General features: G+C 38.6%; 1 protein-coding gene across 2 annotated transcripts in view; it reads left to right on the top strand.

The window, feature by feature from the left end:
- The window catches only part of LOC126335211 (thioredoxin domain-containing protein 11), a 150,258-nt gene that overhangs the window by 22,346 nt on the left and 107,747 nt on the right, over positions 1-20,165 (top strand). For both annotated transcript variants that reach the window (XM_049998226.1, XM_049998225.1), the window contains exons 2-3: positions 8,752-8,962; positions 12,652-12,882. In XM_049998226.1, coding sequence (XP_049854183.1) covers positions 8,752-8,962; positions 12,652-12,882 — 442 coding nt within the window. The remainder of the gene's footprint in view (positions 1-8,751; positions 8,963-12,651; positions 12,883-20,165) is intronic.

Raw genomic sequence — 20,165 nt, 5'->3', positions numbered from 1 at the left:
ACAAACTTTGCTCTAAGCAGGTAGTGGTCAGAGCCACATTCCAGGCTTCTGTATACCATTATGTCACTTTCCTAAAGTATAATTTTTTTCTTTTGTGTCATATAACCTGTTGAATGACCTGCTCCATTTTTTTTGTATCCATTTATGGGGGAAGAAACCTCTTAAATTTTTCAGATCTAATGCAGTGCATGTTTTTACTAGTTTTTTGCTGTTTTTGTTTATGACATCCTCTCCATATCTTCCTATTGTTTCATCATCCACCTCTGAACTTATTCTTCCATTAAAATTTCCCATAAGGACTATTTTCTCTTGACACTTTCTTCTCCAGTACAAGTCTCAATTCCTCGTAAAGCTCATATTTGGTTTATCATAACAGCGTCATTTTTTGGGGCACACACTGCCACTAATGTGCATTCATGTGCGTACTTGGGAAAGTCCACAGTCATAGTTCTTTCTTTTATTTATTTCCAAGTCTTAATGATCTTCTCATGCTTTTTGTGGGGCGCTATTGACACACCTCTCTTGGCCCCCTCCTCCATCCTAACATCACTGTAGAAATAAATATAATGTTCCGTAATTTCATTTCGCTTTCCCTTTCTTTGCATTTCTGATAACACCCTCATATTAACCTTTAGCATTTCAAACTCCTGGAAATCTTCTATTTTCTTGGTATTCAAAACCTGTACATTCCATGTTGCTGTAATCTAAGTCCTTGTTGGTAGCTTTGTTAATTTATGTGATGTTCCATTTTTCATCAGAGGCTTACAGATATCTCAAGCCATAAACCTGTTTTTTACAAATGCTGGGGAACTGGCCCAACAATTCAGCTTCCTTTCTGGAGGGCCGGACAATATTTCTGGTTGCCACACCCCAGGTAGACTGTCTTCTGGGTTTTGAAACTCTACCTGCCCAACTAGACAGAGAGAAAAAACAAGACAGGATGAAGGAAAGATGGGGTATTCTTAGACACATTTTGTCTGGTTCCTTCTCCAGCAGCAAGCTGCTACTGGTATGGTCCTCTGCTTCATCAGACTACACAAACTCTCTCGACTGCACAGCCAGTGCTTCAGAAAATCAGTGGCTCCTGTTAGGGAGAACTCCTCACTTAGGCAAAATGTATTCATTGCACAAAGGGATGTAATTAAAATTATCTGTAGTGTTCACATGTACACCTTGCAGGCATTTCTGTAAGAAGCGCTCAACACTAGAAGAAAAAAGATCTGTTTTAGTCTTTAATGAATCCAACTTTGCCACAGAAAGAGATGAAATACACAGTTTTAAAATTCTTTGACAATCTTCCCATGAAAATAAAACTCGTTAGGTAGTAGACGTGTTTTCAAATTTAGATTAAAGGACCAGAATGACATTTTCGCTCTGCAACAAACTGTGCTGGTATGATACTTCCTAGCAGATTAAAACTGTGTGCTGGATCAGGACTCACCAAACTCAGCACATTTGCTTTCTACAGGCAAGTGCTCTATCAACTGAGCTACCCAAGCATGACTTACGACCCATCTTCACAGCTTCACATCCAACAGTGCCTATCTCCTACCTTCCAAACTTCACTGAAGTTTGTAGGACTAACACCTCTGGAAGAAGGGTTATTGTGCAATCATGGCTTAGCCACAGCCATGGGGATATTTCCAGAGTGAAATAGTCACTCCACAGCAGAATGTGTGCTGATTTGAAACTTCCTGGCAGATTAAAATTGTATGCTGGAACTAGACTCTATCTTGGGACCTTTGCCTTTCACAGGCCATGAAATGTGCATGGGGTGCTCAGTTTGTAAAGCATTTGCTCATGAAAGGTAAATGTCTCGATTTCAAGTTGCAGTCTGGCACACAGTTTTGATCTTCCAGGATGTGCCGTATTGGTGCACATTCTGCTGAAGAATGAAAATTTCATTTTAGAAATGTCCTACAGGCTATGGCTATGTCAAGTCTCCATAATATCTTACCTTCTGTCTACCTCTGCATATACATCTACATCAATACTCTGCAGTCCACCTAACGGTGCATGGCGGAGGATACCCTACAAGTTGTTTCCTTTCTGTTCAATTTGCAAATAGAATGAGGGAAATATGACTGTCTGTATGTCTCCTTATGAGCCCTAATTTCTTGTATCTTACCTTCATGGCCCTTACATGCATTGTCTGTTGGAGGCTACAGAATTGTGGAGGCTACAGAATCATTCTGCAATGAGCTACAAATCTCAGTTCTCTAAATATTCTCAATAATATTCTTCAGAAAGAAAGTTACCTTCCTTCCAGGAATTCACATTTGAGTTCTCAAAGCACCTCCATAACACTTGCTTGCTGTTGGAACCTACCAGTAACAAACCTAGCAGCCCACCTCTGAATTTCTTCAATGCCATCCTTTATTCTGGCCTAGTACAGATCCCAAACACTCGCACAGTACTCGTGAATAAGTAGCACTTCTATCCGATATGCAGTCTCTTTTACAGATGAACCACAGTTTCTTAGAAGTCTCCCAATAACCTGAAGTCGACCATTTGCCTTTCCTGCCACAATCCTGATATTCTCATTCCATTTCATATCGCTTTGCAACATCATGCCCAGAAATTTAAACTACATGACTGTGTCAAGAAGGACACTGCTACACACAAACAGAAATTTTGTCTATGTCATTTTGTATCCTCACTCAACTTCCACACCTTACCACACATCACAGCACCATCAACAAACAACTGTTGGTTGCTGCCCAACCTGTTCACCAAATCGTTTGTGTGTAGAGAGAATAATAACAGTCCTATCACACTTCCTTGATCACTCCTGATGATACCCTTGTCTCTGACGAACACTCACTGCCAAGGACAACATACTGGGTTCTATTACTTAAGAAGTCTTTGAGCCACTCTCATAACTATGAATCTATTCCATGTGCCAGTACTGTCTTTAACAGCCTACAGTGGGGGAACCATGTCAAACACTTTCCAGAAATATAGAAATATGGGATCTTCCTGTTGCCCTTCATCCATAGTCCACTGTATTCCATTTGAAAAAAGGACAACCTGAGTTTAACATGAGCTAAAACCATTTGTGTTCATAAGCTTCTCAGTCTCAAGAAGAGTTATTATATTCTAACTGAGAATATGTTCATGGATTCTGCAGGAAACCAATGTTGGGGATATTGGTGTGTAATTTTGTATGTCCGTTCCTTTGCCCTTCTTATACACAAGAGTCACATGTGCTTTTTTCCAGTTGCTTGGGACTTTGTGCGTTGTGAGAGATTCATGATAAATGCAGCTTTAGTAAGGGGCCAATGCCGTAGAGTACTCTTTGAAAATCTGAATTGGGATTCCATCTGGGCCTAATAACTTATTTGTTTTCAACTCATTCAGTAATTTCTCTATGCCAGAGATGCTTTTATGTTGTCGATATGGGTGTCTGTTTGATGATCAGATGATGGTATTTTTGTACGATTTTCATGCCTGACTGATTTCTTGAACATGAAATTCAAATCATTGGCTTTGATTGTGCTATCTCCAACTGCCACACTAGACTGGTCAACAACTGACTGTCTGTAAGCCTTAGACCACTAGCAATTTTACATAGGACGAGAATTTTCCCAGGTTCTTTGCCAAATCTTTTTCTAAGGTGCCAGTGCCACAAATTTTGCAGGAAAATTTCTACAAAGTTTGGAAGGCAGGAGATGAGGTAATGGCAGAAGTAAAGCTCTGAGGATGGGTCACAAGCCATGCTTGGGTAGCTCGGTTTGTAGGGCACTTGGCCGTGAAAGCCAAAGGTCCTGAGTTTGAGTCATGGTCAGGCACAAAGTTTTAATCTGCCAGGAAGTTTTAGATTACAGATGTTTCTTCTTAACAATGCTTTCTGTACCACAGAGGAATTCTTCACTGCAAATAATTAGTCATGTTCATGGAAAAATTCTGTAGCTGCCAGTGGAGCATTAACTAGCATGATTGCCTTTCATGTAACTTTGCTCGCTACACAGATATGAAGTGTTACACCTTGTTTAAATAGCACCCTAAATATTTTATTCAGTAATCCATGTTCTCTCATTAAGACCTGTTCAAAATCATAACACTGTATCAGTCATGTAAATGTGACCTTATTAAAAAATGTTACACAAGATTAACCTTGATTTTTCTGTACTAGTGCACAGTGCAGGTACACAAGGTAGTATCACTTACACACTTACTGGAATTGGCAGTAAACAGATGGAAACAGAAGGAAGGTTCTTTTTAGGTCAGTCAGCCAACATCTTTATTTGAAGTTTTGTGTGAGTTCGTTGCACACCAACAGAGAGAAGGTGGAAATGCTATTCGCCCTATGGAGAACGTTAACAGAATAGTAATTGAAATAATGTTTTCTTGTTTACAGTATGGAGACATGTGGTACAGTGCTTCAGTACTCTTAAATGATATATTCTGTACACATTGTAATAACAATGTGTTTATGTAAATTTGTTAGATACATTTTGTTTTGACAAAAAGTTATTTATGATGATCAAGATAAATGGCATACGCTGTATGTGTGTTCTGCGTTTGTCCTCTTGGTATATTCCACATAATAATGTTTATTGTGATCTGTGGAACAACTAACTGTTTGGTCAGTGTAAGATCCCCACACTGATGCAGAATCTCATAAACACATTATCTAACTTTTAGATTGCCTTTACTAACCATGTAGGACTGGAGCATATTTGAAAACCATGAACAACAAATGTCATTATCCTTTCCAAATTATCTGGAAGCTCTACAGTTTGTGACAGAATTATCTGTCTCTCTGCCTGCCTTTTCCTCACCAATACATAACAGTACATGCAAATCCAACAGGAATAGAGAGCAATACATTATTATTATTATTATTATTATTATTATTATTATTATTATTATTTACATTTTATGGCCTTCATTGGACCACTCTAGCCAACTTTATACAAAGAAATTTTCAGTTTCCTGTCAGCCCAGTACTTTTTCATTCTCTTGGATATCATCCTTCTTTCCTCATCGGAAATCACCCTTCCTATGTTCTGTTTGTTGATTCTCATTTGCAGTCTGGTTGGTTTGTTTGCCTGATTTTGTCAGTTTTGTTTCTTAGGTCTTCCAATGTAATCTGTAGCTCATCTATATCTTCCTTGATTTCTGTAATCCACTTAATGTTTCACTTACTATTACCCAAGTTTTCTGTTTTTCTCCTGATGATCCTGTTCTCTGGTGTTCTGATTGGATGTCCAAAAATTGAAATGTGTTTCTTCCTGATTGTAGTCATTACTGGTTCTGTTTCCTTGTTGACTGTTTCATTTGTAGCTACTCTCCAGTGTCCATCTTTCTGGTACAATTTGTTGATGCACATTCTGATGATTCTTCTTTGTATTTTGAGTATTTTGCCTATTCGTGCAGTGTTAGTTGTTTTGAAGATGGTTTCACTTGCATATGTTATTTCTGGTTGAGTGACTGTTTTGTAGTGTTTTAATTGTGTTGCAATTGACAGGTTCTTTTTGTTGTGGGTGTTCTTGATGATAATTGTTCTCTGGTCAATTTGTTTATTCTGTTATGCCATGTTGGCTTTTCATTGAGGTTATATATGTTATGATTTTGCCCAGATATTTAAATTTATCTACAATTTTCATCTTTTGGTTTCCTATAGCAGTTTTGTTTATGAGTGGTGGGTCAGTTAACATGATGAATGTTTTTTTCAAATTATATTCCAAGACCAATTTTCTGTGCTATTTCCTGTAGTGAGATAACTTGTTGTTTAGTTTCCTCAATACTGTTGGACAAGAGAGCAAGGTCATCAGCAAATCCTAGGCAATTTAAACTTGTGTTGTCTTTGAGTCTTCCAATTTGGATGTTCTTTGTGTTAATCTTGTACCATTCCCTCATTATGTATTCTAAAGCACAGTGAACAGCAGGGGTGCCATGCAATCTCCGGCTCAGAAAATTCCCCTCTAAACTTGACTACAGTGTTGGTTAAGGTGAGTTCTATCAATTTGATTAATTTTGTATGGAGCCCGAAATTTCTTAAGATTTTCAACGTTGAAGGTCTATGGATGCAGTCATATGCTTTCTTAAAGCCCACGAAGGTTATTACAAGAGGTTTATTTTATTTCTTGCAACATGCTTTGGCTAATTTTAAAGTGATGATCTGTTCTGCACAGCTTCTCCAAGGTCTGAAGTCTCCTTGGTATTCACCTAATTCTTCCTCTAGTTGCTCTTTGATCCTCTTTTATAGGAGTCTGGAGAAAATCTTGCATGTGCAATCTAAGAGAGAAATACCTCTGTAATTATCTGGGTTGCTTTTATCTCCTTTTTTGTGGAGTGGGTGGATTATGGCTGTGGTCAAATGTTCGGAAAACTTTTCTGCTATCCAGATTTTTGTTAGGGCTATGTGTAGGGGTGTTTGAACTGTATCACTGGCATGTTTCCACATTTCTGCAAAAACTTGGTGGTCTCCACATGCCTTATAATTTTTCATCTCTCTGAGTGCCATTTCCACCTCTTGGATTGCGGGAGGATTTATGAGATCAGGTGGCATTTTGATGGGTGTGTGTGTATTAGTTGCTAAAAGTTCCTGGGGTGTTCCACAATTCAAAAGTTTACTAAATGCTTTTGCCATGATTTCACCATTTTCCTTCTCATTATGTGCCATTTTTCTACATTAACGTGGGAGGGGCAAATTATTTAATTCTCTTCCAAAGATTTTGTAAATGTCTCTGGAATTGGTTTTATGGTAATTTTCTTCTACTGAGTTGATTAGATCTTTCTGTGATTGTCTCTTGGTTTACCTGATAATTTGTGTGAACTTTTTCATGATATTTTTGAGTTGGGTGTATTTTCTTCTGTTTAGTGTGTTTGAAATTTTAACCATGCATGATGTCTTTCTTCATGAATTTTGTCACTTTCTGAGTTCTACCAGACAAGTCTTTTACGTAGATTCAATGGGGCTAAATTTTCTACTTGTTGCCTAAGAATTTGAACCAGTTCTTCTAAATTATCTGTCAGTTTTATGTTTTGTCTGACTTCTCTATATTTATCATTTCTAATTAATTGGTGGGGATCGGAGTTCCTCATCCGTTTATTGCATTTTTTTTTTTTTTTTTTTTTTTTTTTTTTTTTTTTTTTTTTAAGTGCTGTGAGCTTAATTTAGATTTTGACAATACATTATATATTACCATCATTTATTTTCTCCATCTTTCAGTGTGACACAGTTGGTCTTCTTTCCTACTCTACCTACTACGTCTATTGTCTTCTTGTAAATGTAACTGCTGTGCAGTTCATTATAAACTACACTGATGGAAAAAGAAATCACAACACCAAGAAGGAATTGTGTGACATAAATGAAAGTTGGTAGGTGTGTTTTTGAAAGATGAAATTTATTCAGTTTTCATGTCAGTTATGTAAGAACGAGGCTAACAGCACCCCTATGAAGGTGCAAAACAGGTTTGCTTTAAATCTGCACTGTAACAGTGTTGAGGGTTTGTTGTTATTGAGTTTGGACATGGTGAGTTGATGTTCATCAATAATACCGGTAAGGTGACAAAGACACCATTATCATCACTTCACTGAGTTTCAGCGAGGTCAGGTAACAGGGCTACAAGGAGCTGGATGTTCCTTCTGTGATTTTGCTGGAAGACTTGACAGGAATGTAGCCACTGTACATCTTTGCTGGCAGGAGTTATCATGAGAATGTACACTCACAAGACGACCAGGCTCCTTACAGCTATGTGGCACTACCAGGAGGGAAGACCATTGGGTTTGGTGTATAGCCCTGATGCATCATATTGTGTTTGCAGCCGCAGTTTGAGCAGCAGTTGGCACCACAATACAACAAACTTTTACAAATAGGTTACTTCAAGGACAGCTCTGAGCCAGATGCCCTGTAGCTTGTTGGAGGGTATGGTGGAGCTCTGTTGTGCTTCCAAAGAAAGCTGCCTCTACCTCAGTGCCAATGATGACTGTGTGTTGTTTAGGAGGAGGCTAGTTGAGGGCCTGTAGCCAGACTGTCTACATGTCAGACATGCTGGACTTTCACCTGGAGTTATGGTATGGGGTGCAATTTTGCAAGACAGCAAGAACTCTCTCACGGTTATCCCACACACCATGACTGCAAATTTATACATCAGTCTGGTGATTAGACCTATTGTGCTGCTATTCATGAACAGCATTTTGTGGGGTGTTTTGCAACAAAATAACACTCGCCCTCATGCCACCATTGTAACCCAACATACTCTACAGATTGTCGACATGTTGCCTTGTCCTGCTCGATCACCAGATTTGTCTCTAATTGAGAACATATTGGACGTCATCAGATGACAACTACAGTGTTGTCAACAAACTGCATTAACTGTCCCTTTATTGACTGACCAAGTACAATTGACACAGAACTTCATCCCACAAACTGACATCCGGCATGCATGTGTCGATGCTTGCATTTAATCTTCTGGTGGTTACACCTGTTATCAATCTCTCAGCATTTCACATTTGCAATGGCTTATCTTGCGCTTACATTAACTTTTCATCTTGCAATGTTAATCACTTAAATATGTCACCCAGACAGATGTATTCCCGAAATTTCATTACTGTACATGAATTATTATTTTTTTTTGCTATTGCAGTTTTTTCAGTCAGTGGTATAGTTTACTTTAATACTGTAATAACTAGTTTTTCTATAACAGTATGTAGAATTTTCAACTTAATAAATAAATATATTTGAAAGTATGTATCCTTGCAGAAAAAAATTGTTTTGATCTTTATTAATTTGTTTTACAGGCCTCCAAAGATTTCAAAAAGCCCTCCAGCAGTACCATTTTTTCCACGTACTTCGCTAGTTGCTGACTTCTTCCAGGGAAACTTAATGTCAGCTTTTCAACGGATTGCTGAATGTGATGTCTCTTTCATAATGTACTATGCTCCATGGGATGCCGAAAGTCAAGTATTACGTGACCAGTTTAAGGCCATCACTCAGTTTTACTACCGACAGGTTTGTCCAATTTCCATCTTTTGATTTGCCTTTCATTGTGATTATAACTTCCAGTTAATTAATGCTGTACAACTTGACGTGTTCCACACCTTTGAAGAATCTCCTTCCTAATGGGATTTATGAGACACAAAATGTGAATAAATGAATGCATGCTGAGTTAATATTACCAGATGCTGATCTAAGAAAAATGGGATGCAATGCTGAAAGTAGTGGAAGAAGTTTATACAAACATAAGGCACCAAGTGCAAAACTCAACAAAAAATTAAAAAAAAAAAGTGTATGAGGTGGCAGCAGCACAGTCCTTAAAAATCATTCTATTAAGTGTGTGTTCACCTGAAAAAGAGAAGCAATAGCTGGAGAAAATGTTACACTTGTCATCCACATTCATAAGTCAGTAGGGGATAGCAAAACACGATCAGAAGGGAACAAACTATCAGATGTTGGCTACTATGTACCATATTTGAGAAGTTAAATAAGTCAAAAGTGGCAGAAAGAACAGTGAAATTTAAGAGTTTAGAGGAGGACCAAATACAGCTGGAAATGTAAATCTGTGAAAGATTGACTGTGTGGGCAAAAAAGGGAGTGGCTACACACAAGATAAATGATCTAACAGAAGTGTACAAGAGAAGTTGCAAGATATAAAAATGGTATAGGGAAAATATGTAGATGATTAGAGAGATAGTATCAGAATCTCTCTGTTATGGTGGTGTTGGGGTAAGAACAAGAAGAAAAGTTTCCAGACTAAACCTGTAAACCTTCCTTTTGCAAAATTCCACGCTAACACATTATGAATGCAAAAGAACTTCAGAATGTATATTAAATTTCCAGTGGGTGTTCTGTGGAATTGTTGAGACTAACATCAGTATATCAACAGAAATACAATGCCTGTCAAAACAGTGAAACACACAGAAGACATGGTTGAATCACAGTGTAATTTCATGCACATCATCGGTGGGTATGTAGAGGATTAGAGTCACAACTCTCTGTGACAGGTAGGTTGGTTGTCAAAGTGCAATAGTGTTGTTCGTGTTTTGTGTTATTACCAGGCCTTGCAGAGTATGTAAGAAGTGTGAACAAACTCAGATGTTGAGTGATCACTGTGAAAAACAAGGAACATAATCGTGAGACACATTATTATCAACGCATAATAAGTTTAAAAACCAACTAGTCGTCATTTGTGCAGCATTCAGATGTAACATAACCCGATGTTGGGCAGCACTGGAAACTGAGGACAGGCATACTTGTTGTCAAAGTTGTAGTTGACAACATCTAAGCACCGTAAGGGAATATCCCTGTATTGTCCAACAAGCATGTAGTACTCCTTCACATGTGTGCCGGTCACCAGAGATCAAGTATTGGACTCCCTGCAACATTTTGTGTTGTTCTGCACCATTGGGCAGAATCTAGCAGCAGCCAAACTAGGGATTACCACCACATGTGCAGGCTTCTGCAACACAAATGGCTGCACTTGGAGTGATGCCTTGATCAGTAAGTGTGGACTGCTGATGAATGGCATCACATTAGAGAGGCACAATGGCGTTACCTCTGGTGTAATGCAGTGGGGAGCCATCGGGTATAACTTCAGGTCATGGGTGGCTGTAATTGAGGAATCTCTGACGATACAATGAGACACACAGACATTGTGTGTCATTTTATCTTGCTGCTCATGTGGCAGTACTGTGGTGCCACTTTTCAACAGGATAATGCTTGCCCATGACATGTGTCTCTCTGAACTGTGTGCATGATATTGAGATAGCCTTGTGTCCGAAAAGAGCCCCGCACCTATCCTTGATAGAACGAGTAGGACCACCTCAGATGTCAACTCCATCCCACTGCCAGTATCCAGAGTATCAAGAACAATAGTTGTGTGGTCCAGTTTGCTACAGAAGGAAGTACAGTGGCTTTATGAAACTTTTTCCAAATGAATCGGTGCATGCATCCAGGCCACAGGCGATGCAACCTCATACTAAGTGGATTCATATTGCCAAGTTCTTTGTAAATTTGATTTGAATTTATAATCACTAAATAACATTACAGCCCCTTTCAACTCGTGAAGTTTCATTTTGTTTCCTCCTCCCTGTGTTTATCCTTCACTTTTTTCATCAGGCAATGTATTTGTAGCACAGTGCACTTCCCCTTTGTCATAGTGAGTGTCATTTGATATTCTTTAGTGTAGTTCTTTAAAGAAGTAGAGCTTATCAGTGAAAAAACATATGGTTGATATTCTAATGTTCATCATCCTCTGTTTGTATTTGTATTGACAAAAATATTGTTTTTGTTGTATTTGTAGATGATGCAAGTGTGAAAAATCTATAATGAAAATGATTTTACTAGGGTCATTCAATAATTAAAGCCCCACATTTAAAAAAAATGCATTAATACACATAGACAAACATTCTTGTTAGTGCTTCACATTTGATGTTTGTTCTGTGCACCAACGAAGTTTCAAACGATTCTGGCAGATGGCAGAGCCTTAGTACAGCGTCAAAATAGTGTCTACATACAGCTTGTGTTAGAAGCAGCGTGCTGTTATTGAATTCTTGTGTGCGAAAAAGAAACTGTGGTGAACATCCATAAACATTTGTGTGCAGTGTATGGCAACGTTGCAGTTGATAGGAGTGTAGTTGGGCAATGGGTAAAGAAAGTTGCAGCCTCAGGAAATGCAGAAACAGAGCTCGATGATGAGCCATGCTTGGGATCTCCTGTCAGTCACTGCTCCACACATGCTGAATTGTGATGGTGACTGTGTAGAAAAATAGGACATGAACAAGACCTGTTGATGTATATTGTCACCAAATGCTGACTCTTAATAATAAATATGTTCTGAGAAAAAAATGCGGGACATTACTTATTGAATGAATCTAGTACAAATATGGTAGTGGGTAAAAACATGCATGGTTTATGGGAGCAGATTGTGTGTGAATTGCAACAATACACTGTACATTACATTACACTGCCTGTATTAAATAAATCAATAGATAAATATGTTCTGGGATATGGAAAGGAATCAAAGATACACATTTCATTTAAGTACAATACAAAAGAATTTTTTAATTATGAAATATTATAATCTGACAGTGATAAAAGTTATAAACGATAAAACAAATTACAATGCAAGCAAATATATTGGTTTTAATAGTTCCTGCCTCTCGGGTTTGATGCAGTTAATGGTCTCTTTATTCCATCTGTAGGTGAACGTAAAATAATATTAACTTAAACTTGACTTTTGCAGGCATATAAAATGTTATGGGAATGTAGCTGCACCTGGCTGGAATGCCATAAGTTGTTTGAATATTGGAACTCTTGGCAAAAAGTAATCTTTCACTTGTATGTTTTTGTAAGGGGAAATAGAATGGTAACACATTAACACATGAAACTTAAAATTGTTCATTCTTATTTGCTGTGTTGTGTGATAGCTTTCTTCTATGTTATTCTACATATTTTGTTCTTTGAGGATGACAGAATGTTATCTCAGGCTTTGTAATGAGTGTTATTTTATGATATCTTAAAACTGAATATTTAACACGTTAAGTAAATTTATGATTATTATTATTGATTTTGATTCATTATTCTTATAATTTTTTTGAAGTTGGAAGATAATTTAATAATGTTAAGTGATTTTTTGTTTGGCTTTTGTCCTAGATTCCACACATCAATTGTAATTATTCTAATATCGGCTCACTTTGCAGGTGTACTTTGCTGCAATCAACTGTTGGCAGCCTCGAAGTGAATGCCGCCAGTATTTCACAAAATTGGTACACTTTCCAGTATTCATAGCTTACACACAGCATGGAAAAGGAATACAATATCGAGGGCCAAAACATGCAGCAAATATGGCACGTTTCTTGACAAACGTTATTAGACCACTTGTAAGAATTGAACAGCCAAATGACTTACAAGATCTCCTTGCTCACCATGATGTGAGTGAATTTATACATTTTCATATCAGTATGTAAATACAAGTGTCATTCTTTCATTTATTCTCCAGGTTAATCTTAAATAGGAGTGTATTTAATTGTTTCTTATTACAAGTGCCTTTCCTAGATATTAAGTGAAGTAATTCTGTTTTTCTGGTTATGATGATACATTAATTAATTTTTAATTTCAGTTTTAAGTGGCAGTGTTCTTTATCAAGTTTGGTCTATATATGGTATTAAGAGTAGAAAAACGAAGGTATACAATGATCACAATGGAGTATTATGCAACATGTCATATTAAACAGACTTTCCACACAACATAGCCACATATAATACATCGTAGTATAAAAATAGTGTACTAAATAATGAAATACCATGCTTATATATTTAATATCCCTCTTTTACAACTTATTGTATATGTAGGACAACCTGTGTTTATTGATGTAGCTGTTATTTGCTGCATGTGGGTCAAAAGTGTGTTGCATATAGTGGACATTACTTCAGCCATGTAATTTGTTCTACCTGGTACTACATACATGTGTGTTGTGTTCTTGACTGGGGGAAGAGAAATCTAAAAAATTGTGTCATAAGTAGTCTATGGCCTTAAAAGTATTGCCCCATAAAAAAATTGACCTACCTGCTATGAGACCACCATGAAACACTGTCCGTTGATACAAATACAGACGTTAACAAACATGAATAGGGTGCTGTCAGCATGTAAAATGTAGATGGAAATTCTAAAACTTTGACATGCTGCCAGGGAGAGGTTAATATGGTACATAACTACAATGTTTATTTGTGTGCTTGGATTGTCAGTTGGGAGCAGCAGAGTTCAAATCCTGATTAGGTCATCCAGACCTAGGCTGTCAGTAATTTCCATAAATCAGTTTTGGTGGTTCCTCTGAGAACAATATGGACAAATTCCTTACCTTTTCTTGAGACATTATAGCCTTGTCTTTCTTCCTTCCTTCCTTTCCTGTCCTCTCCTTTCATCATGTACTCATAAGGTATATTTGAAAAAGAATGTTAATACTCAGAGGAGTACTTTTGTATGGAGCAAATGTGAAACTTCATTTTGGAAGAAAACAATTAAAAAATTTATAATTTTTTAAGAAAACAAATTACATTTTGAAATATTCAAAAATTAATGACTTATTGATTTTGAGTGGGACTATTGGTCTATCTGTCATTTTGTGGCTGCTGTTTTAACTTTGCCCCGCAAAAGTGTTCTGTTGCAGTCAGTTTTGTAGATGCACACAACCTTTGAGTTTAATTGTATAATAGGAATAAATATTGAGTAAACAGTTTTAAACCACAAAGAGACACTAACAAACATGTGCTGGTGGTAAAAGCTTGTAAAGAATGGAAGCAGATGTGATGGAACAATGATTTTGCACTAACTGTAAGGGGACCACAGACCCAGTCATTTTTGAGAACCAAGGAAATAAGTGAGTGCATTTCACTTATTTTTGTAAGAAACTTAACATCAGGTCTTAGGTCACGAAGTAGGTGAAGTTAATGATTTCTGCTAGGCAGTAAAATTACCAGTGACGAACGGAGCAAGGAGGACATCCAAAGGAGACCAGCACTGCCAAAATGGGCTTCCTGGCCAAAAGAAGTCTACTAGTATCAACCAGAGGCCTTAATTTGGAGAAGAAATTTCTGAGAATATACGTTTGGAGCACAGCATTGTATGGTAGTGAAACATTGACTGTAAGAGAACTGGAACAGAAGAGAATCGAAGCATTTGAGATGTGGTGCTACAGACGGATGTTGAAAATTAGGTGGACTGATAAGGTACAGAATGAGGAGGTTCTGCACAGAATCGGAGAGGAAAGAAGTATGTGGAAAACACTGACAAGGAGTAGGGACAGGATGATAGGACATCTGCTAAGACATCAGCGATTGACTTCCAAGGTACTAGAGGGAGCTGTATAGGGCAAAAACTGTAGAGGAAGGCAGAGATCGGAATACTCCCAGCAGGTAACTGAGGACTTAGGTTGCAAATGCTGCTCTGAGATGAAGGGTTTGCACAGGAGAGAGATTCATGGCGGGCCGCTTAAAACCAGTCAGAAGACTGATGCCACAAAAGAAAAAAGAAAAGGATAGTTTCTATGAAGGATACTAGGAAATATTTGCAATACAGCTTTATTTTTTAAATTTTTTCAAAGTAATTTCTGCCACATTGAATACACCTCTCCATCCTCTGAAACTAATCCCTAAACCAGTTCTCCCAAGTTTCTGTAGGGAGTAAGGCACACTCGTTGTTACAAGCCCTCTGGAGGTCCTCATCACTTGAAAACTGCACTCCTTTCAGCTTCGTTTTCACTTGTAGGAACAGTGCAAAATCACAAGGAGCAATGTCCGGACTACAAGAAGGGTGCTCAAGAAGTTTCAGCTCTGTACTCTCCAAATATTCAGTGCTTGTTTTGGTGTGGTGAGCTGGAGTATTGTCATGATGGAGAAACAAAGTGTCCATTCCTGACTTCGGTCACAGGCTCTTAAAAGATTTGGTGACTTTGGTCAGGCGTTGCTCAGTGTACCACATAGCTGTGTCTGTCTTATGTGTGTCCAAAAGAACATGGTCCACAATCCCGCTCGATTTGGAAAAAAAACGAAAAAGAAAAAGACAGCCAGCCATCTTTTCTCTTCTACTGGTCTGTCGTCTTCTTCAAAGACTCAAACTTTGTTTTGAGTACTAGTCAACATGTCATAATAGTACAGCCAAGTCTCATGACCTGTCACAGTGTTATTCCACATACTGAAATGTTCCCCTAGAAAACTTACTTAACATCTCCTGGCACCAAGTCACATGTCACGTTATCTGCTCATCTGTCAGTCTGTGTGGCACCCAGAGACAACAAAGTTTCTTTACTTGCAATTGATCGTGCAGAATCATACTAATTGCTGGTGCATTTAGTCCTAAGATCCTCTATTTGCTTTTAGGTCACTCACCTGTCTTTATCATGCATTTTCCTTACAGCATCAATGTTTTCCTCCATAACTGATGATTGTGGCCTTCCCGTCCTCTGAGTGTCCTTCAGAGTGAAATTTCCTTTTTGGAATTCTCTGTACCACATGAATACAATGTAGACACACATCACGGAGTGCAAGAGTCATTTCTTCAAAACACTGGTCATGGTTAAACCACGTGCAAAGTTGTACTGCAAAACTGCCTGAATCTCACTTTGTGACCACGACCCCATAGCAAGCCCGTCAAACAAACCCTGCTAGTGATTGATTGTGCCCACAGACTTGACACGTCGGCTACAATGAAAGTATGAAGTACTCTCAGAATACAGCAACAATAGGCCTCCTGCAGCTTACTGTTGCATCATATTGCAAAACTTATGTAGTACTCCTTGTAGTCACCATATAGCAGAGATGCTATATCACAGGTAGGCACATCTAAAATACTGCCAAACAAAGCTTTTGGCCAAACCGGACTTCTGGCCTTTGCAGCCAGTGTGTGTGTGTGTGTGTGTGTGTGTGTGTGTGTGTGTGTGTGTGTGTTCGTGCGTGCGTGCGTGCTCGTATGTGTGTGTGTGTTGAGCAAAAACTTAGTTTGACTATTGTTTCGTTGTGCCTATCTGTGACTCAGCATCTGTGCTATATGGTGAGTAGAACTATCTTTTTCATAATATTATCATTATTCCAGCCTCGATTTTCCATTGTTTATCTACTTAGTTTTATCTCTTAGAGACAATGTTGCCTGGTTCCAAGATGTAACAGCTGGTCCAAAATGTTCATTAGACCTGATATCTTCTCTTACTTATTGAGCTAACACACTTTATTGTTACAATAACTTATTGACATAAAACTACTGCTAAATGAGGCTCCAGAGCCTTCAGTTCTAGGCTCATGATTCGTACCTAATGGCAATGGCGAAAGTGCATCCAAAATTGTGTTAGGTGAAAATTTAACGTAATTAATTTCTGTTTTGCAATCTTGTGAAAATCAAATCAATTTCATTAATCAACCATATAATAATTTACTCTCCATTAACTATGCTAATGCCTGATGATGTGTATTTGTAATATTTTTGAGCCCAGTGTTAAGAGTCCAAAAGTTTTGTAGACTCCAACTATAGTTAAAAGTTCTTTCTCAATCACTGAGTAATTCAGCTCATGCTTAATAAGACAATGACTAGCAAAATTTATGGTTCAGAATATCATGAAAATAGTCAGTTTTAAAAAAATGTAATGTAATTGGATTGATAAAAAATCTATTCACCGAACGACAGCAGGCAAACACAATATAAAGATGTTAAAATTTGAAAGTTTTTGGAGCCATTGGCTCCTTTTTCTGGCAGAAAGCTTGAAGGGGAGCGAAGAGGGTGAAGGAAAAGGATCGGTGAAGTTTAGGAAATGGGGAGAGTTTGAAAAAGTCACCTGGAACCCTAGGTCAGTGGAGACTTACCAGATGGGATGAGAAGGAAAGCCTGATTCTTGGGGATTTTACTGGAGAAGATATGAAAGCCTGAGATTTTAAAGGTGGAAGGAAGAGATTGCTGCCAAAACATTGTGCATGAGATGATAAGAGCGGAAAGCTAAGTGCATTGTATGCGATAGAGGTGGGAGGGCAAGGGGGGAGGGGGGGGGGCAGAAATAGAGATGTCAGATAATGAAAGATATAGAAAATTGAAAGGGATTGAAGAAAGGAATAGTTACTATGAAGAAATGCTGAGACTGAAGATGCTGGATTCTCTGCTAAAGGATATTGTGTGTTGCCAGTATATTCCCTCTGCCTATGCTCATTCATCCTAATGGAAAACTTGGTGGTAGTCATGCCAATTTAAAAGGCTGAATAGTGTTTACATAATAGCTGGTATACGGCATGTTACTTCACAGATGGATATCCCTTTGATAGTGTATTTTTTGCCAGTTACAGTGGGGATGGTCACAGGGGTCTGCAACGTAACCCTAAGCTCTCCTCTGCAGAAATCCTGTCCTTCATTCCATAAAAGATGATAACTCTATCATTATCCTCCCAGCAGACAAGGGATCTACCACTGTGATACTTGACTGATGGGAGTATTTAAGTGAGGGTCCGTGCCAGCTGTTGGATACCTCTGCATGTAGCATCTGCCATCGAGACCCCATCCATGTGATACAAACCAAGGTGGCGATTCTTCTGGAAAACCTGGAATTTTCAGGAAATTATATTTTTCCTTGAAAAAGTCGGGGACACATCAGGGAATTTCAGAATTTTGTAAAATGTCAGGGAATTCTGTGGTTTAACTTGTATGAACATCAAGAGCTCAGATGGAAACCCAGTTCTAAGCGAAGAAGGGAAAGTTGAAAGGTGGAAGGAGTATATAGAGGGTCTATACGAGGGCGATGTACTTGAGGACAATATTATGGAAATGGAAGAGGATGTAGATGAAGACGAAATGGGAGATACGATACTACGTGAAGATTTTGACAGAGCACTGAAACACCTGAGTCGAAACAAGGCCCCCGGAGTAGACAACATTCCATTGGAACTACTGACGGCCTTGGGAGAGCCAGTCCTGACAAAACTCTACCATCTGGTGAGCAAGATGTATGAGACAGGCGAAATACCCTCAGACTTCAAGAAGAATATAATAATTCCAATACCAAAGAAAGCAGGTGTTGACAGATGTGAAAATTACCAAACTATCAGTTTAATAAGTCACAGCTGCAAAATACTAATGCGAATTCTTTACAGACGAATGGAAAAACTGGTAGAAGCCGACCTCGGGGAAGATCTGTTTGGATTCCATAGAAATGTTGGAACACGTGAGGCAATACTGACCCTACGACTTATCTTAGAAAATAGATTAAGGAAGGGCAAACCTATGTTTCTAGCATTTGTAGACTTAGAGAAAGCTTTTGACAATGTTGACTGGAATACTCTCTTTCAAATTCTGAAGGTGGCAGGGGTAAAATATAGGGAGCGACAGGCTATTTACAATTTGTACAGAAACCAGATGGCATCAAGGGATCACCAATTTAGTATTGGAGGGCAGCGTAGAGGGTAAAAATCGTAGAGGGAGACCAAGAGATGACTACACTAAGCAGATTCAGAAGGATGTGGGTTGCAGTGGGTTCTGGGAGATGAAGAAGCTTGCACAGGATAGAGTGGCATGGAGAGCTGCATCAAACCAGTCTCAGAACTGAAGACCACAACAACACAACAAAAACAACCTAACATTGGAATTTTATTATTCTGAGCTTATATTTGAAAGCCAAGGGAGGTACTCAGTCCCAATCCCTCCAAATCACTGTTATTTTCTCAGAGCTTCTTATGACATAATCTTCCTCCCCAGACATGAAATTCTCAGAAATGTAGGCACCAACTGAATTGACCTGCAGTCCCTCCTTAAAATCTCCAGCCCCTCACGAGGACTAACACCTCAATCCTTAGAACTTCTTATTCCACCCAAACCATACACCACCACGAACCCAATCATCCTATCTGTCTCTTACTCATTGGCTTCAAAGCAGCCATTGAACTTAAATCTGCCTCTGTTGATCATCTCCTGCAACATGTAGTACAATGACTTACCTCCTACGTTAAAGACACCAACCATTTCCTAGATCCTCTGATATCTGTGCCCAGCCTACTCCAACCACACACTTTGCTTGTCACCATTGATGCCACCTCCCTCTATACCAACATCCCCCATGTACATGGTCTGTCTGCTGCTGAGCTTTTCCTCAGTCAGCACCGAGATATATCAAACGTATGACATCCTTACTGCTCACCTTCCTTACTGCTCAACTTCATACTCACCAACTACTGCTTTACCTTCAAGGGGCAGACATACAAACAGGTCAGGGGCACAATCATAGGATTCAGGGTGGCTCTTTCCTATTTCAATCTTTTCGTGAGTTGCTTGGGGATGGGGATGGCAGCAGGGAGGGGGGGAGAGCTTTCTTGGGATCCGTATCTTCAGCTCCAAGTTTGGGTTAGATATATTGATGACATCTGTGCCATAATCATCCCAATTAAATTTTACATGGTCCAATTCCAAATCCCCTAACTTCCCATGATGTTGACCTCATCCTCACTGACAGTCGGCTATGAACTTCTGTTCACTATTAAAAAACAACAGTATTTGCTTTTTGACAGTTGCCATCCATTACATGTCAAATGTTCCCTACCATATAGTCTTGGAATTCAAGGCAAATGTATTTGTTCAAATTTGCTCAGATGCAGACTCTTTACACCAACACACGACCATTCTCACTTCACTGGATGTAATTACCCCATCAGCCTTGATCAAAACCAGATTTCCCGTCCATCACATCCAACCCTAG

The sequence above is a fragment of the Schistocerca gregaria genome, chromosome 2, assembly GCF_023897955.1.
Source record: "Schistocerca gregaria isolate iqSchGreg1 chromosome 2, iqSchGreg1.2, whole genome shotgun sequence".
NCBI classification, from domain to species: domain Eukaryota; kingdom Metazoa; phylum Arthropoda; class Insecta; order Orthoptera; family Acrididae; genus Schistocerca; species Schistocerca gregaria.
The sequence above is the reverse complement of the archived record's forward strand: the minus strand, read 5'-3'. Positions and strand labels throughout refer to the sequence as shown.